The 24,312-nt window shown below is 41.4% G+C and overlaps 1 protein-coding gene across 3 annotated transcripts in view; it reads right to left on the reverse strand.

Annotated features, from left to right (window-relative positions):
* Nucleotides 1–520: 520 nt before the first annotated feature.
* The window catches only part of jcada (junctional cadherin 5 associated a), a 175,816-nt gene continuing 152,024 nt past the window's right edge, over nucleotides 521–24,312 (reverse strand). For all 3 annotated transcript variants that reach the window (XM_020530480.2, XM_048618521.1, XM_048618527.1), the window contains one exon: nucleotides 521–1,340. In XM_020530480.2, the coding sequence (XP_020386069.2) occupies nucleotides 1,306–1,340 (35 nt within the window). In that variant the 3' untranslated portion in view covers nucleotides 521–1,305. The remainder of the gene's footprint in view (nucleotides 1,341–24,312) is intronic.

The raw sequence follows: 24,312 nt of genomic DNA on the forward strand, positions 1-24,312 counted from the left end.
TTAAATTTCCCACTTATGCACTAGCATTTTTCTCCAATCCCCGGGCAGTTTCCTCCACCAGTTTAGATTTGCATCTGAAGTTATGCAAATGAGCTAATCTGGTAAAACTCTCTTCACACAATCTATGTCTTTTTGAGTCTGTCTTAAAATCACCACCAGTCTAAATTCTAACAATTCTGGGAAACCTAGGCTGGGGGATTTCATAATCTGAAAACATCTGTTTTTCACCAAATATTTCACATAATTCCTTTACTGATTCATGGGATCAGGGTGTCGCTGGCTAGGCCAGCATTTATTGCCCATCCCTAAATGCTCCGAGGGCAGTTATGTGTCAACCACATTGCTGTGGGTCTGGAGTCACGTGTAGGCCAAATCAGGTAAGGATGGCAGTTTCCTTCCCTAATGGACATTAGTGAACCAGATTTTTTTTTTCCCTGATAATTGATCCATGGTCACCATTAGACTCTTAATTTCCAGATGTTTTTTGATTGAATTCAAACTCCAACATCTACCATGGCGGGATTTGAACCCACGTCTCCAGAACATTATCTGGGTCTCGGGATTAACAGTCCAGTGATAATACCACTAGGCCACCATCTCCCCACTAATTGCTTGTAATTAAGTCGTAAATCAGTGAATTTACAAATGCCGCGGATAAAGAGAAAGGAAATCCAGTAAAACACATTGTATGTGAGCCATATTGCCATTTGATATCAGATTGACTTAGTGGGAGCTGGGCGTGGAATGCTTGATTTTCTTAATCTTGTGCTTATCAGATGTGTGCTGGTGTTACGTCTGGAGAAATGAACACTCCCTAAGTTTGCATGTCCAGTGTAAGCGTCAAGCATTCCTAGGTCAGTCATTGCGGATTTCAATTCCTCCACTCTGCCTCAAACTCAACTTCAGAGGAGCAACTCTTTACCGCATCAATATGGCATTTTATCAGTCATTCTCTGGACTCAAACTGGGATGGCAATTAAATAGAAAATTAGAGGTGATTTTGTGCCATGTGCCCATGTGCACCAAGTATTGTAGTTACCAGTTTTAGAAGACTGTTCTTTGTAATGAACAGTACTGTCTGTTCCAGTTCAGACACTGGATGGTTAATAGTAGTTTCAATGCCTGACTAATTTCTTCCTGGCAGTGATACAGCATTTTATCATTGTATTTATTAATATAAACAGTGTGTGCAAAGGCAGTCCAGGAGTTTGCATTTGATGAAAGAGAGTCTTGTGAAACAGATCACAGTGTAAAATCCATAACATTCTCCCAGAATCTCTTCACTCTTGTCATCTCTCCTTCTTTTCACACAGTCTCAACTTTGCTGGGATCATAAACATCTGGAAAACAGAAATAATCTGCCGTAAAGAAAATTATGTCAGCATCTGTTTCACACTTAATTCTTATAGCCCTAAGCTTGTGCAGAGTACAGCCTATGTAATCCTATGTTATATTATTCAATGTATATGTTTAAGCCAGTGTGGAATGATGTTCCTATGTGAAATATCCATGTTATGCACATATAATTAACATATGGACCCAGTGAAATGCATTGTCTATTCTTCTGCTTCAAAATCAGTAGGGACAGGTATAAACTGTCTCTGATTAAGGCTCCCAGCTTTTCACATTCCTTGTCAGCTCAGTTTAATTCTTATGCACTGAGGCTTCTTCCAGTGGCTCCCACACTTGGCAGAATGGACAAAAGTTAGGATGAGGATTTATTTTAATTGTGGTACACAGTAGATAAAATTGTGTATGCACAGTGCTTGCGCTAAATTAAGGAGGGGTCCCGGATTAAGCTCCAGTTTCAGTTCAAACTGTTCTCCCACTTATATGGAATTAATCAGGGTGTAGGATCTGAAGGAAAGCTTAAAATAATTTTCTCACTGCTGCATACAAGTGAGGTGTGTCTGGGTTCAAGGTAAAAGTATTATTGATGTGGACTTTAGTGAGTTAATTGTAATCAGTAATAAAACACATGGCTGTAAGTGTACAGATGAGTGAAAAATATCAACACTCTGGGATGTGTCTAGATATTCACTAGTAGACTTTTTTGTTGATGCATTAAACATATTGATCCAACACAAACATAATCTCTGTCGAAGTTGCATCTATGACTGTTATGCTTAAATTCACTCACGGGATGTGAGTCTTGCTGTATAGACAGCATTTATTCCCCATCCCTAATTGCCAGAAGGAGTTAAGCAAGTGGTCAAAAACGTGGCAGATGGAACATAATGTGGGAAAATGTGGGGTTATATGCTTTGGCAGGAAGAACAGAGGAGGTCAACATTATTTAAACGGAGACAGAAAGCAACAGTACTGTACAATGTACAGCATTTGTCAGACTTCATGCATAAATCACAGAATGTTGGTATCCAAGTTCAGCACAAAACAAGGAAGGCAATGGAATGTTGGCCTTTCTTTCAAATGGAATGGTGTATAAACATTAGGAAGTTTTGCTAAAACTGTACAAGGCACTAATCAGACCACAGCTGGAATACTGTGAACAGTTTGGGATGCTTATCTAAGGAAAGATATATTGGCATTGGAGACAGTCCAGAGAAAATTCACTTGGCTGATACCAGGTATGGGGGGGACTGTCTTATAAGGACAGGTTGACTCTACTGGGCCTGTAGTTGCTGGAATAAAGAAGAAAGAGAAGTGCCATTATTGAAATGTGACAAGGCTCTTAGGAGATGCAGAATGATTGCTTCCCCTTGTAGGAGAGTCTAGGACCACAGGACATAACCTTAGAATGGGGGCGGGGGGGAGGTCATATATTTAAGGCGGATGAGGAGGAATTTCTTCTCTCAGAGGGCAGTGAATCTGTGGAATTCTCTACCAGAGGGCTATTGAGACTTGTTTGTTAAGTATAACCAAGGCTAAGACAGGAAGATTATTAATCAGTAAGTGAATGAAGGGTTATGGGGTAAAGGCAGGAAAGTGGAGTCGAGGATTATCAGATCAGCCATGATCTCATTGAATGGTGGAGCAGACTTGATGGGCTGAATGGTCTATTTCTGCTCCTATGTCGTATGATCTTGCTACTGAGAAGGTCGTGGTGAGCTACCTTCTTGAATTGCCTTGGTCCTGTGGTGTAGTGACAATTAAAGTGCTGTTAGGAAGAGATTTTGACCCAGTGACACTAAAAGAAAAGTGGTGTAGTTTCAATTCTGGATGGTGAGTGACTTGGAGGCGAATTTGCAGATGTTGGTTTTCCCATGAATCTGCTATCTCTGTACTTCCAGGTTGTGGAGGTCCTGGGTTTGGAAGGTGCTGTTGGAACGGTGTGCCAATCAAGCAGGCTGCTTTTGCTTGGGTGGTATTGAATTTCTTGAGGGTGTTGAGCTGCATTCATCCAGGTTACACAATGAGTTCGCATGGTAGGTGAAAGGCTGGTGAGTGGAAGTGGGCATTAAGTTGGCATAAGGGTATGAGAGGTCATAGGGAACACTGGATGGGATAGGTGGGCAAGAGGAGTGTGTGCGGGTGAAGTCTGGTGGTGTGTTTTGTATTTCTCCTCTTGTGGAAAAATAAGGTCCTACTTCTTTGAAACTGGTTCCAGGACCCCATTAGTAGAGATAAAGGACTTTTAGTGGAAGCAGGACATGCTGTGGGGTTGTGAAAATGCATGCTTGTGCATTGAAAGTGCACAAACTCATTGAGACTGGCAAAGTCGTCAAGAAGCTGACAAGAGAAATGTAGAATTAAAAAACAGTAAGAGGTATTTCAGAGTGCCTTTTCATATAAAGCCATGAATGGACTTGTGCTGTATGACTGGTTCCCAAACTACCATTTTCACAACAGGCTATCTGTTGATGAACAGCAGTAACTGCTTATTGAATAGAAATTTATGTTGACATAAGGAATTAAACACTTATATAAGATGTTGGTGACATAGATATTAAGATCTTCAGAAAATGTTTATTTCCAAAAAGTATTAGTTGAAGCAATTTCAATGTATTGGGTGTTTTGTGTCTAAGTTTCTTTTAAATAATGACATTATAAATAGCCTGATAACTTTATCTTTAATCAGGATGCCTCTTGATTAATGTCCATGCTGGTTTACAGGTGAGTTGGCATTGACAGGGAAGTTTAAAGGATGCTGGGTGGGGTATAAGAGTTGGCATAGGGGATATAAAAGGCCATGGGGATAATTTGGGGCATATGGTATATGGGGGTGGGGGGTGGAAATGCAGGGGAGATGGAAAGTTTGATGTAGGGTGGTACAGGAGGTACAAGAAGCCAAGGTAGCTAGGTAGATTGGCATGGGTATATGAGGGACCATGAGTGGGTAGATTGGTATAGGAGGCACAGAGGGTATAAGGAGCCATGGGAGTTGGGTAGATTATCGTACAAAGTATGATGGGTAGAGGGGCACAGGTCAGATGGAGAATGAGGAGGTGACAGCAGGGAGGATGTTTTCTATTTTTTTAAGCTTTCATTTTTAAACTAAGAACACAGGACTGGAGTTCCCCAGCCTAGATTTTGCCCAGGAAGCCTCTTATGCTCTTCATGGGTCTCCCAGACCAATTCCCAATCCTGCTTCCACCACAGACTGGAAATCTGAACAACGTGACCATTTTCCCATAGACTTTTCCCGACACTACACAGCCAGGGATAAAAATCAGGTCACATTGCCTTCTGAGCTTGAAACTTAATAAAGGGTACTGCGGAGAAACCAATTTATCACAAGCAGGTGGGAACAGCTACTGTTTACTCTCTGCATTGTTCAGGAATGGCTTCTAACTTTGAACCATTTGTCTGGACAATAGCAAATGCTGGTCACATCATTGGTTTTTCTGAAGCCATTTGCAATCTGATTGCTCCAAGGATTAGCCAGAGACAAGTCAGTCTGGCACCTAACAGGACACAAGAGGGAACATTTCGCCAGAATCCTGCTGAACACCAATCAACCACAGCTATCAGAGATGGGCAAAGCTGTTTCCAGCTGCAATAGAAGACTGTCTGTCCCAGAGAAGCATGACTGTAACCTTGTCTGCACTTCAAAAACCCAGCGGAAATGACCCCCATCCAGGGTGACAGCTGCATCTTAAAGGCCCAAGGTAAACACAATTTTATTTTGTTATTCTATTCATAAGAGTTATCTTTAAAAATAATCTTTTCTTGTGTGTGTGTCGCAATGTTTGAGAGAGTTAGTGTCTTGTTACATCTCTGGTCTAGGTGTTGTGTGAAAAGTTTATTTTTCCATTTAAACTTATGATGAACTCTGTTTTGTGTCTATTATTAAAAGTCACAACACTCAAAGGAATTTCAAAACTTTTTCTAAAGACACCAAATCCTTGTTATCCATAGGTACAGACCTCTCGTGGATAACAAAAGAATGCAGACTCTGCTCCAATGTAACTCAAATCTACTAGGTAGGACTGTATGATCAGACTGGAACAGTCATTGGGCAAAGAAAAGGTAGGGTATGGGGTATGACCTTGTGGTACAGGATCCACGGATAACAAGGCCTGTGTGTGAACATCTGGTGACGAACCAAGAGGAGAAGGCAAAGTCGTCCCACCACCACTTTTTCCTGTCTGTAACGGGGATTGAGTGTGAAGTGCCATGGAAATAAACAAGGTTACTACCTCAGTGTTTCTGTAAGTGTGGATCATTGCTTCCAACAGCACATCGATTCTCTCTTGTCCAATTACCAAATCAAAGACAGTATTAACACCATAACCAGCTGCCCTCTAGTGGATAACAGCGCAATTACATCAGATTAAATACTACGAGGAGAAAATAGATTTCTAATTGTTCAAAATTGAGGTGAATCAACACTTCGGATAGGGAGGGACAAACATAACTAAAGACAGCTGCAAATGGTTGATAAAGCCCTCTTCAGATGTCACTGAGCCCAATGATAATTGAATGGAGAACATGCCCTTAATTGTCTCTTGAGCAGACATGGTCCATGAAATAAAATACAACTTGTAAAATGCAATCTAGAAATTATTGTTCCAAACGCTCATTCAATAAGTCAATATCAACCTGAACAAGCTGACACACTCACTGTATTCCAAAGGTACAAATTATAAATGTTTGATAGAAACTGTCAGTCTTCCTCAGAAGCTGTATAAAAAGTTTAATGACACTGAAAATATTTATATAAGTAAATCATTTGGAACAGCTAGTAAAAAAAAGTCAAATGTTAAATGGAACAGAACAGCCCTCTTACAAGGGATCCAAGGTTTGGTTTGATGTTTAACGTCTACATGACTTCAAGAATATTGCAAATGAAAACAATCTGTTTCGATAAGATTGTTTACAGTGTGCGGCTCATAAAGAAACAGATCTCCTGCCAAAGTAAATAGTGTCATTAGGATTCTCTAAACACTGACCCATCAAATCATTTGACATGGAGATACCTCAGATAAAAGCAGGCCTGTTGATACACAAGGTAAATACCAATTAGACCTTATCAGGAAACGTGGCCACACATAACACTGTGAAACTGGCTCTGAAGTAGCAGCAGCGCCTATGCTCAATTACAGCACCCGTGTCGAGGTCATTAGCTCTCCCTTATGGTTGCTTTGGGCATTGCAACACTGGATTTCTTACCACAAAAGTCTCTCACTACAGAGTCACACAATCATTGCTCTGGGGTTTCTTGAAGCAGATCTGACTCAGTTCTGCAGCTGGCCAGGCTAAGTATTGGGCTGCTTGATGAATGGCGGTACCTGAACAGCATCCTTGGAGGTCTCAGCCATTGGATTAGCTCGAACTATTAACCTCTTACCCTGGAGGTATGCAACAAGCTCCTGATTCAGCTTTTCTCAGGCTGTGGGAATGTGGATTTATCTTGCTCAGTCTTTTGATCGTTCACATCCATTCAGGAGTTGAGTAATTCATCATTTATTGACCCCATTGACACTTTGCACATCATTTTTTCTCAATATTGATAGATTGTCACGCTGGCACTTTTAGATTGCTGCCTTCACATTTTGCATATTGTCATTATTTATTTTATGATACTAAATTGTAAGTAAATGTAAAAAAAAATGAGCACTTCAACAATTTGGCCTTCATTATGTGGATTATTAATCTGTCTGTACCTACTGACGTTGGCTTTCACTTTTTGTGAAGTGGTTTTGGTGGCTATTAACCACTCCAAGGTCAAGTCCTCTTTCCAAAATGTTATTCTTTAATCCATGCACCACATCTAGGGCCAGTCAGACAAGACATTGTGGCAAAGACAAGAGGGAGGATTGGTCCTAACCTCTATTAAACCTGTCTGTCTGGCACTTACCAGCCTCCTCCTCATCTCTTTGCATAGGTGTCATCTGAAGGAAAAATAGCCTTATAGGGACAGAGAACAAGAATAGGACACGGCCCTTCGCATCTACTCCACCACTCAATAAGACCATTGCTGGTATGATTCTAAGCTCAGCTCTATATTCTTGCATATCCCCCGATCATCCTTCATCCCCAAAGTAATCAAGAATCTATCTACCTCTGCCTTAAAATATATAAAGACTTGCATCCATTGCTTTTGAGGAAGGGAATTCCAAAGACTCATGACCTTCTGAGAAAAATGTATTTTCTCCATCTCTGTCTTTAAATGAGCACCTCCTTATTTTTTAATGATGACTCCTAGTCCTAAAATGACAGGCTCAACGATCCAAGCCCAAGCCTATCCATCCCACAGCACTGTAAATCTTTATGCTCTGAAGAAGGCTCTGGCTGAAAGCCAGTAGGAGCTGGGTTTGGTGTATAAACATTGCAGACTGGGGATGCGCCTTATCATAAATCTTGTTATGGGGAAGTGCAGCACTGACAATTGGCTATTTTAATAACTCCTCATGGGCCAGGAGGAAAAGAGATGCTCTCCCCAGGCCACATCAGAAGCTCGAATAAAAGCAGAATACTACAGATGCTGCAGGTCACAAACAAACACAGAAAAGGCTGGAGAAACTCGGCAGGTTTGGCTGTATCTGTGGAGAGAGAAGCAATTAAGTTTTCGAGTCTGATATCAGTCCTCTTCAGAGTCTGAAATTCCAAAGAAGAGTCACACTGGACTCAATGTTAAATCTGTTTATCTCTCCTCAGATCATGCCAGACCTGCTGAGTTTCTCCAGCACTTACTGATTTTTAAAAATTTCATAAGGAAACGTCAACCTCCACAGTTTCACTTGTGGTCACAAGCTCTCCGACAATGCCTATCCTCCCCTGATCATGTCCCTGAATTCTTAGATTCTGTGCAGCCTTCCTGATCGTGTCTGGAGTCTTCCTCCCAAACACTCCCAGAAATTACTGACAGGGACAGTTCCCATGGATGATCAGTCTACCCTCAAAATTAAAATGCATCGTCAATAGTGAGATCAAGTGGGATGACTGCCAAAACTACTCAGCTCTAAACTCATTATAGCCTCGGTCCAAAGATGGGCAAAAGAGCTGAATTCCAGACATGAGGTGAGAGTGACAGCCCTTGAAATCAAGGCCGCATTCGACTGAGTCTGGTATCAAAGAGGCCTTGCAAATCTGGAATCAATGGGAATCGGTGAGAAAACTCTCTGCTAGTTGGACTCACATCTGCACAAAGGAAGATGGCTGTTATTATTGGAGGTCAGTCATCCCAGTCCAAGGGAAGAGTTCTTCAGGGTAGTGTACAAGGCCAACCATTTTCAGCTGCTTTTTTAATGACCTTTCCTCCATCATAAGGTCAGAAGTTGGGATGTTTGCTGATGACTGCACAATGTTTAGCATCATCTGCAACTCTTCAGACACTGAAGCAGTCTGTCTCCAAATAGCAAGATCTGGACAACATCCAGGTTACGGTCAACAAGTGGCAATTAACATTGATGTCACACAATGTCAGGCAATGACCATCTCCAATAAAAGATAGAATAACCATTGCCCTTGAAATTTTCAATGGTGTTACCACTACTGAATACACCACTATCAACATTCTGGGGTTTACCACTGACCAGAAACTGAACTGGACTCACCACATAATTACTGTAACTATAACAGGTCAGAGGCTAGGAATCGTGTCCCAACTCACCTCTTGACTCGTCAAAGCCTGTCCACCATCGACAAGGCACAAATCAGGAATGTGATGAAATGTGTTCTAATTGGCTGGAAGGTGCAGCTCAAGAAGTTTGACATCATCCAGAATAAATCCAGAGATAGTAGGAACTGCAGATGCTGGAGAATCTGAGATAACAAGGTGTAGAGCTGGATGAACACAGAAGGGTCTAGGCCCAAAATGTCAGCCTTCCTGCTCCTCTGATGCTACCAGAATAAAACCAGCTTGCTTAATTGGCACCACATCCATCCCCTTCAACATTCTCTCACTTCTCACACTCCATCCTGACTTGGGAGTACATCACTGTTCCTTCTCCCTCACCGGATAAAAATCCTGGAACTCCCTTTCTAACAGCACTGTGGGGGGTCCATGGACCCCAGCAACTGCAACACAGCTTAAGAAGGTTGCTCTCCCCCACTTTCTGCAGTGCAATTAGATATGGACAATATTCAGTGACACCCACATCCCATCAACAAATTTACAAAAAGAGGCAGCTGATGATTTCTGCTGGTATCCTCTGACTAGGCAGCAAACCTGATGGGGAAGCGATGGCCCAGCGATATTATTGTGGGCTGGTAATCCAGACACCCAGGTAATGTCCAGGGGACCCAGTTCAATTCCTGCCATGGCAGCTGGGGGAATTTGGATCCAATAAAAATCTGGAATTAAGAGTGTAATGATGACCATGAATCCGTTGCCAATTGTTAGAAAACCCATCTGGTTTACTAATGTCCTTTAGGGAAGGAAGCTGCCATCCTTACCTGGTCTGGCCTACATCTGACTGCAGACCCACAGTAATGTGGTTGACTCTTAACTGCCCTGTGGGCAATTGGGAAGGGCAATAAATGCTGTCTAGCCAGAGACATGCTCATCCCATGAAATATATTTCTGTATTATTTAGACATTATATGTATATATATTTATGAAATATTTAACTGGCTGCTGGTAGGGAATATACAGCGATGGGGACTAATGTGCAGACTGGCAGCTTGCTCCATAGCAGATTGCCCACCTTGATCCCTGTGGATATTAGTCCCTTGGTTCCATTGATCTCAGCTACATTTTTGGGGAATAGTTGAAAAGCTGGGAAAAGGGTGGGAGAGCGAGCACTTGTTCAAATATTGTTGCTGTTTGTCTGCTGATAGGTCAAGCCCACCAAGCTCAGAGATAAAACAAATACCATCAGCAAAACAGCAGAGGTTACATGTCTGCCAGGATTTTAATGATGACACCTTGTCCTTGAAGTGGGATAAATTGAAGCATCAAGCTACAATTCGATATTAACATCTTTTCCTGGAAAACTGACTATGAGGGACTTCACATGATGGAATAATACTGAGGAAGCAAATGAACCACAGGTAGTTTTCTGGGTCAATTCAAGTCATTTTTTTCTAAAATAAAAACAAAGACCATGGAATAGAATATTGTGCTTTAAAACGTAGAAACATTGATGGAAGAGGAGTAGGCTATTCAGCCCTTTGCACCTGCTCCACTGTTCAATATGATCATGGCTGATCATCCAACTCAGTACCCTGTTCCCACCCACTCCTCATTTCTTTTTCCTTTTAGCCCCAGGAATGAAGTCTAACTCCTCTTGAAATCATTAAGTTTTTTGGGCTTCAACCACTTTCTGTGGTAGTGAATTCCACAGGCTCACCACTCTCTGAGTGAAGAAATTTCTCCTCATCGCAGTCAAAGATGGCTTGAAATATGCTATATTTTACTTCTGCACTTGAGTGTGAATGCTGGAAAGCACCTTGTTTGATTAATTCGAGAAACCCTTGTGTTTTTGTTCCTATCTGGGTAGGTAGTATGGCTAATTTTGATATGAGGAAACAGTTTAATTGAGAAAATGTCAGTGATTTCATCCTCACCCTGGTGCACTGCAAGGTGTGCTCTGTATCAGTCAGTGTTGTGGTTGCTGCATTAATTAAGAATAATGTTCAGAGAGTGAAGTCTGGTGCTGATCAGATCGTGCTGGTGTGAATACCCTGATCCTGGATGTCTCCAGCATCCCTTGTAGCTCCTAAAAGGTGTTACACAAGGCTCATGGTAGCAATGAACTACAAGTAGACTCATTTCCCTTCTCATTTATTGTTCCCAGGCCATGATACCTGAGGCAGGAGGACCAGATGTCATTTCCACAGCTACACTCACATTGAAAACTCCCCGTCAGTTAAGATGTTCACATTGCCCTTTCAAATAAACAGATATGTTTTAGGCAGCCGTTGGCAGAGCACTGTGACAAAACATCATAAGGTCAGTGGAAATGTATGAAGGAAAGAGAACAAGCCTAAACTATAAACTCATTGCCAGCAGAGACAATGCACTCCAACCCCATACGGTGCTGGAAGATTCAACAAGCTCCCTCCCCATGGCTTCCCAAATATGGATGTAAACATGCAAGAGGGTCAGACAGTCAACCTTTACAAAGATGTTCTCTTTATTCACTTTACAGTCGGGATTGACCTCATAGCCATGTCAAGTTCCTTGTGGAATTAGTCTTTTGCTTCTGTAGTGGACCACAGTACTGGATCATAGATATGCATGAGGTTCACCAGTCCTGTTCAAGTTCCGAGGTGGATGGTGAGTATTAAGCCCCTTTACAGTGAAACTACCTCATGATGTTGGTACCCCATGATGTCGGGTGAATAGCCAAGGTCTTTTTGTAAGGTTAGGGGAGTCCAAAACTAGAGGGCATAGGTTTGAGGTGAGACGGGAAAGATTTAAAAGGAACCTAAAGAGCAGCTTTTTCACACAGAGGGTGCTGCATGTATGGAATGAGCTGCCAGAGGAAGTGGAGGAGGCTGGTACAATTACAACATTTAAAAGGCATCTGATGGGTATACAAATAGGAAGAATTGAAATGGATATGGGCCAAATGACAGAGATAACAAGGTGTAGAGCTGGATGAACATCGCAGGACAAGCAGCATTAGAGGAGCAGGAAGGGTGACGTTTCGGGCCTAGACCATTCTTCATTTCTGAAGAAGGGTCTAGGCCTGAAACATCAGCCTTCCTGCTCCTCTGATGCTGCTTGGCCTGCTGTGTTCATCCAGCTCTACACTGTGTTATCTCAGATTCTCCAGCATCTGCAGTTTCTACTATCTCTGGGCCAAATGACAAATGGGATTAGATGAATTTTGGATATCTGGTTGGCATGGACGAGTTGAATCGCAGGGTCCGTTTCTATGCTGTACAGCTCTATGACTCTATGGAATTTGAGCGTCAATGACAGTGCTAACATCCCTAATTGCCCCTCCCAATTGCCCTTGAACTGATTGCCTTTCCAAGCCATTTAAGAAGCAATACAAAGTCAACTACCTGTATATCTCGATTCACATGTAGGGCAGACTGGATAAGGATGGCAGACTTCTTTTCCTGAAGGACAGCCATTCCAAATATTAATCTGGCAAATTTTCTCTAAACTACCTTCAAGCCATTTACATCCCTCCCTAACTAGGGTGATTAGCACTGGATACAGTACTCTAGATGTCTCATGAGTATACAGTTTAACTAAAGCATAACCTTTCTATTTCCATTTTGTGATCCATTTTGCAATAAATAACAACATTCTATTAGCTTTCCTAATTATTGATCTGTCTGCATACTAACCTTTTGCAATTAATGCATGTGAACACTCAGATCCCTTTGCATCTCATAGCTGTGCAATCTCTGACCATTTGGATGATATGCCTTTATTTTATTTTCTCTGCAAAAATGGACAATTCCACATTTTCTACCACTTGCCAGATCTTTGCCCATTTGCTTATCTATCTTCTTTCGCAGCCTCGTTGTGTGCTCTTTGCAGTGCACTTTCCCACCTATCTTTGTGTCATCAGCAAATCTGACAATTAGGCCTTCTTTCCCTTCATCCAAAACATTTGTAACAACGGTTGAGGGCCCAGAACAGAACTGTGTGATGTACCACTTGTTATGTCCTGTCAACCAGAAAAAGACTTATTTATGCCTTCTCCCTGCATCCTGTTAACTAGTCAATCAACTCTGCTCGATTGCCTTGAGCTTACAGAAACATAGAAAATAGCTGCAGGAGTAGACCATTTGGCCCTTTAAGCCTGTTCCTCCATTCATTATGATCATGGCTGATCATCCAATTCAATAGCCTATTCCCGCTAACTAATGCTAATTACAAACAAAATTAGACTTGCACATAAAGATCAAAACTCTCTGACCCACCAGCTGTAGCATTCACTCCTCGATCAAACAGAGATGGCTGCCCATATTCAGGTGGCTGTTGTACACCCAACAGTGTAACTGGTAGAAAACCTTGAAAATGCCAGGGACAAGTGCAGTGCTCCTGAAAAATTCCTAATCAAATTACCTGGAATTACACCCGGCTGCCGGAGTAAATTAAGTGGAAAATTGTAGCTTCTGGTTCGGTGTTTGAAGCGCCATGTTATATCATCTCTTAAATCTCCACTGTGATAGAAACATATACAATTCTCAATGGGATAAACAGTGTAGATACAGGAAGGATGGTTCCCCAGCTGGGAGGGGACGCAGAATCAGAATAAGAAGCAAACCATCTTGGATGAACTTCTTCACTCAGTGGGTGGTGAATCTTTGAAATTCTGTACCCCAGAGAGCTGTGGAACCTCAGTCATTCAATAAGTTCAAGACAGAAATCAACAGGTTTCTAGTTGTGAGGTTAGGGATTTGGGGATAGAGTGAGAAAATGGCACTGAGGTGGATGGCCAACCATGATCTAGAATGGTGGAGTAGTTGAGGGGTAGAATGGCCTACATCTAGCCCTACGTTGCTGTGTCTACTCCTTGTCCTTATCCTTCCTGATCCCACCACCACCCCCATTCCCCCCCCGTCTCGATCAAAACATAAACAAATTCTGTTTTGTAATTGCTTCCCCATCACTCTTATCCAATCCCACTCCAACGTTCTTTCATAAATAAAGAGAAAGTACTGCGGGTCCTGGAGCTCTGAAATAAAAACAGAGAATGTCGGAGAAACTCAGCAGGTCTGGCAGCATCTGTGGGGAGAGAAACAGGGTTAATGTTTCAGGGCTGATATGATTCTTCTTTGAAACCAATGAGATAGTGCCAGACCTGATGAATTTCTCAAGCACTTTGTTTCTTTTAAAAGTACCCTGATATCTCACCATAAGACACCTCTTCTTAATCATTTAGATTTGATTGATTGGCGTGGTAATCTGTTAGGGCTGATTTTTCAGTAAATCTTTCACTTGGTGTTTTCCAGCAGCCATCTCCTCTGAAGCTAAGGCATGTCAGTACAAAGCATTGGATTTGTTCTCTTTTTAGTTGTAATATTTGCATCACCCTGGCTCTTAATGAAAAACAGCCTCCTCCCACAGAAGCTGGGTAAAATATTCAGGAGCAAGAACAGAAATTGCTGGGAAAACTCAGCATCCGCAAAGAGAAAGCAGAGTTAATGTTTCAGGTCCAGTGGACCTTCATCAGAACGGATTGTAAATATTGTAATTATTCACCGCTACTGGCTGAAGCTCCTTGCTATTAGTGTAGACCCTGAGCAGATATTCCCAGATCTCCTTCAACTTGTATTCTTGCTTATCCCATAAATTTGCCTTCTCACTTACCGACAGTACTTCCATTGAGAATTGGCGTTCCCAAAGGGGTAGTAGGAATTTGAACTCCCTCACCCAAACGGCAATTGATGGAGATTCAATGAAATATTTCCTGAAGACGGAAATGGATGAATTTTGTTGGTGAGAATATCAAGGAATGGGGAATCGAAGGCATTGAGGTACGAGTCAGCCATAATCCAGTGCGTGCTTAGACACGTTTAAAAGCTTGAATGGCCTACTCCTGCTCCAATGGCTGTGTCTTTCCCAACTCCTCACTCATTTTCAAGCTGGGTAAGAAACCACTTGGTCTATATATCTGGCTATAAGCAGCGTATTACCTTTACCAGCTTCCCAGTTAACACTGAATCTTCCATTTTCTGGTCACTGATAAAATATACCGGCCTTTGATAAAAATTGTTGATGCAAAATGGAAGAATTCAATATTTTTGTTCTGAGTGTATGCCAGATCTCTAGAAAGAGTCCAGGTACATAATTTTTTGAAGTTTGCGTCACGTACAGACAGGGTGGTTAAAAAGGCATTTAGCATGTTTGCCTTCATTGCTCTTTCCTCTGAGTATGAAGTTGGGACATCATGTTGAGGTTGTACAGGACATTGGTGAGGCCTCTTGAGGAATACTGTGTTCAGTTCTGGTTGCCTAGCTATAGGAAGGATATTATTAAGCTGGAGAGAATTCAGAAGAGATTCACCAGGATCTTTCCGGGTATGGAAGGTTTGAATTATAAAGAAAGGCTGGACAGGCTTTGACTTTTTTCACTGGAGTGTAGGAGCTTGAGAGGTGACTTGATAGAGGTTTATAAAATCACAGGGTTATAGATAGGGTTAATGGTAGGTGTCTTTTCCTTACGATGGGGAATTTCAAGATGAGGGGGCATATTTTTTAAGGTGGTTTTTTAGAAAAGACATGAGGGGCAAATTTTTTACACAGAGGATGGTTTGAATTTCCTGCAGGCACAGTTACAATGTTTAAAAGACACTTAGATAAGTATATGAACAGGAAAGATTTGGAGGAATATGGGCTAGAAGCAGGCAGATGGGACTAGTTTAGTTGATGTGGATTGGTTGGACCGAAAGGTCTTTTTCTGTACGGTATGACTCCGTGAGAGAGCTACTGGTAAATCTTTAAAATGCTGAGTGGTGGGAGGCAACTTCTAGAGTTAATCCACACTGTCTCAACATGTCACAGCATGAAAAAAATCTGTAAGGAAATACTTTGTAAAGCATTTTTAATGCATGACAATTTCACCAGATGCACACAACCATTACCACCATCCATTTCCACCTTACAGTTTCTCAGGTCTATGCAAAGAATATGCATCAATTTATTAAGTGCTATTCAGTCAATAGCCAAAATTTGTTTTTCTTAGCTAAAAAAGAAAATCTTCTGATTTCCAAATTAAGTGAAAAAGGATCCTTTGAAAATAGGGAACTGTGAACCCTGAGGGACCAAAGTAAAAACACACAAGGGTATTGGGTCACCACTTTGAGAAACATTTTAGTTAATTCAGTGGCTAAAAAACCCAGCTGTTGTACAAAGCTGTCATCACATAGTGACAGGAATGGTTTATAAGCAGCATTACAGGCAATTTCCCACATCCCAGCCTTTCTAGCCAATGTCTATCACCTATTAGTTCATTTTCAGATAGTTCCTAACTGACTCTGATGTACAATCAGTCACATTGTGGAGTTTCCAATGATCTCATCCTTTACATTAGTACATGGAAACCTTCTTCCTGCAATATCTCAGTAAAATAAAGAGGAAAAAAACCCTTTCTTCCCATTGAAGCATATCCTGTTAAATTCCAAACTAGGTCCATCTGCGATACTTATATTAACATTCTGGTTTAAAATTTAAAGTAAGATGTTTGGTAAAAATTGTTTAAGTGGTGTACATTAGCATGGAATTTCTACCCAGCTGCAATAGGTAATTCAGTGCAATTCACCAAAATCATTGAATCGAGCAAAAAAGATAGCAGAGTTTAAGTGTGAATTCAGTTCAAATAGCACAAATTAATTTTCGACAATTTTCTGCACAGGTTTAAAAAGACTTGTGTGAGAAACAGGTTCTGCCCATCAAACTGGCCAAATGCCTGGATTGAATTACTTGGCAGTTTCTGCTAATTGTGCTTCTTTGCAGATCTTTGAGGAAACTTGAAAAAACAAGGCACAAGGACACTAATAGATATTGTGACAATACTATGGCTTTAAGGGATGTATTTTTGTCCTTTTTTTTATGAAGAGAGGATGAGACAGATGCCAAGTGGTCTGTTTCATGAAAATAAAGTAAACAGTTTGTGAGGCCTTGGGTTTTTTTAAAGTTGGAAGAACAGAAGCAACATGAAGGGATGGGGTCAAGCTCCCAGAGAATTAGGTTTTTGATTTAACTTTCAGTAGTCGTTGGGGTTAGGAAGCTGCTATACATCTCTCCCTGCTTCGGCAAAATGCTTGAGTTTTCTCTCTCTCTCTCTGTCAGAATTTTCTCTTGATGTTCTTTTCTCCTGGACTGGAGAATTGCATGTGAGTCAATCTATTTTATAGAATTTGCCTTTGCCAAGGGTGTATTTATGGGATTTACTATATTGGAACAGTTACTGTTTAGTAGTTAAATAATTTATTATTCCGTTAAGCTTTCCAATAGAGTTAACCTATTCTATTCTTCTTTCTTTTGTTTGTATTTTAACTATAGTGTAAGAATAAAATGTGTTTTGCTTCAAGCCTGGTAGTTTGAGCAATTGAATTGCATCCAAAACACAACGCCTTACACTTGCCTTTAAAAATAAGAAAAAATCGGGAGGGTCCAGGCTATCTTCTTAATATAAGTTGAGGGGTTTGGTCTGATCCATAGCAACATACTTTAAACACATTTCTTATTCATTGCTTAAAATACTAAAATTGGCTACTGTGCACCAACGTAAATATGAAATACCTCTATTCAGTTTTTAATGACCTAAAAAGCTTTATTACTGTATTCAAAGGTGGAGGACAAGGGATTCAAAATACCTATTTTTGTGATAAATCTATTTTCAACTGCATTAATCAAACTAAACTAAGATATCATTCTGAAACACATCAAGAAATATTTTTAAAGCAAAAAATGTTCTGTTTTAAAATACTGCCTGTTTGTCGTCATTCATGGCAGACCGTACGCAAATAAGTTTGTGCAGAAGCAAGAAAAAGAAATTTCTCAAAATTGGTTCAATTTGAGGCATATTGTGCCCAAACAGAAACTCTACCCAAACATGTATGGTATCACGAATCAGTGAGTTATTGTTGGCATCTCAATCCAACTCACTCATCCTTGATATCACATGTTGTATCAAAGTGCTCCAAACAAAAAAATTAATTTAATTTCCTTCATTCCAATTAACGTTGTTAAACGGAATCAAGATTAGCCTGGAAACTTTGGGAATATTGCCTTGGGGTTTATTATGTCTACCTGAGAGGTCAAAACTTCTGGTTTAAAATTCAGTTTGCAAACTGGCATCTCAAACCGTGGAGCACTCCCTGTGGTGTTTTTGCTTTGAACTAGTGATCGCCCTGGTGTGATTCTGGAAGGAAGCCAAGAAAATTTCCACATGTCCAGGGTCAGCAGACACTCAGATTGAAGAATTATCAGAAGTAACAAATCTAGCAAAATGTACTGATTATTCTTTACTTCTAGTTACATTCGAACAAAATAATTGGAGGACACACGTGGGATTAAAGTAGAAGCTGAAATATCAATCTTTATGTAAAGTGCTTTTAATTTTTGGATTTATATCTTTTTTCTTAATTTTACACTCCACGTCATGAAATTAGTTTCTTTTATGTCAAAGTGGTGTGTTCAGAAGGACTTATGAACATTATACCCTGTTAATACTCCAGTTACACTTCATTCAACTTGGATTTTCCAATGAGAAAAATGACGTAACAGGACAGTTTGTGTCACTTCAGGGATTTCAAACAAGTTGCAATTAATGTGGACTTTGATGAAACATAGAATCATGGACTAGCACCTTTTAGTTTTCTGCCTTTGAGCTACAATTGTACAAACCTAAGTTAATGACAGGATTGGCATTACTGCCATAAAATCCAGGCTTTTCTTTTCGGATCTGCAGTGGGATTTGAATATATGATCTGCTGACTCAGGGGTGTGATTATATCACAACAGTGATAAAAATAAAATCATTTTGTAAAATTATAATTTAATCAATTGTAACCCCTCACTGACAAGTTTTTAAAAAATACCATCAAAGTGCACTTCATAACTAATATGTGCACACTCAGGCAAGCAATCAATACATTCAAAGACATCTTTGTTTAAGAAAATCATACTAACTTATCATTAAATCATTCCTTAACAGAACTTTACCATTATCCTCCCTATACTGCAAAAGTGTCCTCTGTTGCATAGTTATGAAGGGAATTTAGTGAAATAGACACAGAAAATGCTTGAGAAACTTAGCAGCTCTAGCACTATCTGTAGAAAGAGAACAGAGTTGACATTTTGAGTCCAGTATGAAACTTCTTCAGAAAGAATCATTATAGAATCCCTACAGTGTATAAACAGGCCATTCAGCCCAACAAGTCCACACCACCCCTCTGAAGAGCTTCCTACCCAGACCCATTCTCCTACCCTTTCCCTGTAATCTGGCATTTCCCATATCTAATCCACCTAATTTACACATCCCTGGACACCATAGACAATTTAGCATGGCCAATCCACGTAGCCTGCACATCTTTAGACTGTGGGGGGAAGCTGGAGTACCCAGAGAAAACCCAAACAGGAATGGCGAGAATGTGCAAACTCCACACATACAGTCACCCAAGGGTGGAATCAAACCCAAGTCCCTGGTACTGGGAGGCAGCAGTGCTAACCACTGAGCCACCATGTCATAGCAAGCTCAAACTCTCTTTTCACAAATATTGCCAGGCCTTTTGAGTTTACCCAGCATTATCACTTTTTATTTCAGATTTCCAGCATTTGTAGTATATTGTTTTAATTTGGGAATTGAGAGAAAGCCTATTTTACACATATAAATACATGGGCCATTCTAGATTTGCAGAAGGAACCTCAATCCTCACAGCAGCTTATAGGATATCTGGACTATCAAGTGCAGATTTACATCTGGTCTATTCATCTCCCTTCGTCACTTTCAACCTATTGCGAAATGAGATCTATTTTTGTTATTATTCTGCACAATTGTCCTTATAGAATATCGACATATGTGTGTAATTCTAGAACTGCTTGCCAATTCAGTCTTCCCTGAACAAGTTAAGATATTTGACGAATTCAGACTGCAGAGGATGGTAAGAAAAATGTGTCCACTTTCTCTTTCATCAAACTTCGTATTTTTAGTCATATTAAACAACTGTTCATCAAAATGATCGGTGGCTAATAATTTTGCAGCAGCTAATTTCATGCCTCATGATTTTGAAAAGTTTCCAAACACAATGAAAAACTTGCATTTATATTGCGATTTTCATGAATGCACAACACTCTAAAGAACTTTACAGGTAACAAAGTACTTTTTAAGAGTAGTCACTGCTACAATATAGCAAATATAGCAACCAGTTTGCACAGAATTAGTTCCCACAAACAGCAAGGAGAGAAAAGAAAATCCCTTTTTCAACAATGTTGATTGAGAGAGGAACATTGCAAGGATTTGCTATACTTCAAAATAGTAGCATAAGATCTTTAGGATCCATCTGAGAAGACAGAGGGAGCTTTAGTTTAAACTTTCTTCTAAGTGTTCATATTTCTGGAGCAGGACTGAATCCATGATGTAAGGTGAGAGTGCTACCAGTTTACACCTTGTAATAACGCTCATCTCTCTCATCTCAGAAAATCTAACAAATTGCTAGAAAGAGTCTAATGTTGTTTACCTTGCTGTGTGGTGAGCACAATTAAAATATTTATATATTGCTGCACCAAGGAAAATCCTAATGAATGACTACTTTCCACACATTGCTACACAAAATCATTGGCAATGCTGTTCAGACAGCTTGGACCCAATGTACTAATCACCTACTGGACCAAGTGTCAGTCAGCTCTCAGAGGGGCAACTTCTTTGTTGGGGGTGGGGATTGTAAGATTGATTACAATTTACCCAGGGAAGACCCAAGATTGGGAAGGGTAAATTGGCCATGGTTCAGGCATAGTTGATTTGCATTTCGAACAGGAGGAATGGTACAAAAGCCAAAACTATAGTTCCTTCATTGTCAAGAGAAATAAAGAGTAGGGTGAAGCAAAAAAAAACTTATCTATGACAGGTGTCAGGTTCAAAATACAAGTAAAAAACAGGACAAATATATAAAGTTCAGAGGAGAAGTGAAAAAGGAAATAAGCAAGGCAAAAAGACAGAATGAGAAGAGACTGACAGCTAATAGTAAAGGAAATGCAAATGTCTTATTTAGGTAAATAAATAGTGAAGTAGGATCCATTCTTGGAAGTAAAGGGCATATTTCAGGTACTAACAGGATATTGCAAGGAGAATTCTGCCAAAAACATTGTGAAAGAAGAGATAATTGACTTCAGAATTGTTTAAAACTGATAAACAGCAGTCACTACAAAGCCTGAGATAGTACGAACTGCAGATGCTGGAGAATCCGAGACAACAAGGTGCAGGGCTGGATGAACACAGCAGGCCAAGCAGCATCATAGGAGCAGAGAGGCTGACGTTTCGGGCCTAGACCCTTCATCAGAAAAGGGGGAGGGGAAGGGGGTTTTGAAATAAATAGGGAGAGAGTGGGAGGCGGATAGAAGAGGAAACAAACAGGTCGAAGAGGCGGGGATGGGGCCAGGAAAGGTGAGTGTAGGTAGGGAGTTAGGAAGGGGATAGGTCAGTCCAGGGAGGACGGACAGGTCAAGGGGGCGGGATGAGGTTGGTCGGTAGGAGATGGAGGTGCGGCTTGAGGTGGGAGGAGGGGATAGGTGGGAGGAAGAACAGGTTAGGGAGGCAGGGACGAGTTGGACTGGTTTTGGGATGCGGTGGGGGGAGGGGAGATTTTGAAACTTGTGAAATCCACATTGATACCATTGGGCTGCAGGGTTCCCAAGCGGAATATGAGTTGCTGTTCCTGCAACCTTCGGGTGGCATCGTTGTGGCACTGCAGGAGGTCCAGGACATGTCGTCTGAGGAATGGGAGGGGGAGTTGAAATGGTTCGCGACTGGGAGGTGCAGTTGTTTGTTGCGAACCGAGCGTAGGTGTTCTGCAAAGGTTGCAGGAACAGCAACTCATATTCCGCTTGGGAACCCTGCAGCCCAATGGTATCAATGTGGATTTCACAAGTTTCAAAATCTCCCCTCCCCCCACTGCATCCCAAAACCAGTCCAGCTCGTCCCTGCCTCCCTAACCTGTTCTTCCTCCCACCTATCCCCTCCTCCCACCTCAAGCCGCACCTCCATCTCCTACCGACCAACCTCATCCCGCCCCCTTGACCTGTCCGTCCTCCCTGGACTGACCTATCCCCTTCCTAACTCCCTACCTACACTCACCTTTCCTGGCCCCATCCCCGCCTCTTCGACCTGTTTGTTTCCTCTCCACCTATCCTCTCCTCTATCCCTCTTCTATCCGCCTCCCACTCTCTCCCTATTTATTTCAAAACCCCCTTCCCCTCCCCCTTTTCTGATGAAGGGTCTAGGCCCGAAACGTCAGCCTCTCTGCTCCTATGATGCTGCTTGGCCTGCTGTGTTCATCCAGCCCTGCACCTTGTTGTCTCACTACAAAGCCTGGCTTGACCTAGCATTGATAAGTTATCAGAACGAGACGGGATGCATTTGAAAGAAGGTACTGGCTATCATCTTCCAATCTTCTTTCAATACAGGATTAGAGAATTACAATGTTCTACTCTTGTTGAAAAAGGATGCAAGTACAGACCCTCAATGGTGGGAAAGCATTCAAGGTAAAATTGGTAATCACTTGGACAAATATGGATGAATTGATAAAAACCAGCAAAATTTGATAAGGGCAAATCATGTTTGACTAATTTGATTGATGGAAGGGATGGTTGATGTGATGCACATAGACTTTGAAAACCCAGTTAATAAAGGGCCACATAATACGCTTGCCAGTAATGTTAAAGTATGTGGAAATAAAGGAAAAGAGTATTAGGAAACCAAGTAATTGCAAACAGTTGTTTCTCAGACTGATGGAAGGTATGCCTTGGGTTCCTTGGGGTCAGTATTAGGATCACTGCTTTTCTTGATCTAGGTTAATGACCCAGATGTCAATATATGGAGCACAATTTTAAAATCTAAGGATTGTAAAGAATTGTGAACTGTGAGGTGACGAGACATAGACAGGCTAGTGATTTGGGAAATGTATTATTTTTAATGTATCAGGGGACGTGGTCATTACTGGCTGGATCAACATTTATTGTGCATTTCGGATTGCCTTGTGGTACTGGCAAGCCACCTTCCTGAACATCTGCTATCCTTGGGCTGTAGGGACACCCTTGGTGCACTTAGGGAGTTTCAGGAATTTGGCTTGAGTAACTTGAATGGGGACCTTGTACGGAAGTGGAATTGTAGTTTTAGAGATAGTGTGGAGGTGGGTCTAACTGTGGGAGAGACTTCAACACTAAGGCAGGGCAAGCTTTCTCATGCAATTACATTCTTCTCAGCTCATTACATATGCAAACACAGGTAAAACGCCGAATGTTCAGGGCAGGAGGTTCTGACCCCCAATCCTCTCCAGCATCTTCTAGGTTCTGACATTTAGGTGCCATATTTAAAAGGCACCTATACATTACTTCACTCTCTGCAACTTGGGAGCATCAGTCACCCTCTGCTTATCACCTCCACCCACACCTGGAGATATCAGAGACCAAGTAAAAGTAGCACTGTGCTTTAGCAATGTCTCCTTGAATGTTCTCCTGAAGGCTACAGTCCAGGATAAGAGGGAAACTCTTTTCCCTGGTGATGCCAACAAAAGACCATCCTGGAGAGAGGAGACTGCAGAGGTCAGCGCCTGTGGACAGCCCAGAAGAACCTGACTCCAGTCTCACAAGAGGATGAATGATCTGCTGCAGCTCTGCCAGGGGTGTGTGCCACAATCTGCTCAATGCTTCATGCTCCTATGTGTGTGACTTAGCATTGTAAAATTGGCACTGCACAAGACTGTTACACAGGGGGATGGGTGCTGGGCATCTCCATCAGATGCCCTTTTTTCCAACATCAAAACCCTCTTAAAGCAGCAGATTTAATTTAAAAGCAATTGTATTTTGCTAAAGTGCAGCTACCAATATAGCACTAGTGGCACCACAGTGGCACTGCCCCTCTCATAGTGCCAGGGTACACATTCAAAAGGAGTTACAACACTCAATAGCTCAGGCACCTACAGCTCTCCGAACTTTCTTCAAAACCAAGAAAACGTACATGTCTGAGAACTTGTCACTAAAGGTTAGCATGGGGCAAGTGTACAACCTCAAGGGATGACCCTTTGAGTTGAGATCCTTGTTGAGTTCAGCCCCAGTGGCCTGCCCTGGTCAGGTTTGTTGGTGTTGGCTGATGTGGCTGTCTTACTCGGACGGGCTTGTCAGCTCAGTCAGGCCTCACGTCTAACAGTAAATATTCACCAACAACAAACCAGAATTCAGATGACCGAGGCTTCTCATGAGCTGTTCAGCATGGAGACACCATTGTAGACATTTACGCTCACCTGTGTTTGGAGGAAGAATAGGTTCGGACCTCAT

Source organism: Rhincodon typus, chromosome 2, assembly GCF_021869965.1.
Source record: "Rhincodon typus isolate 14 chromosome 2, sRhiTyp1.1, whole genome shotgun sequence".
NCBI lineage: Eukaryota > Metazoa > Chordata > Chondrichthyes > Orectolobiformes > Rhincodontidae > Rhincodon > Rhincodon typus.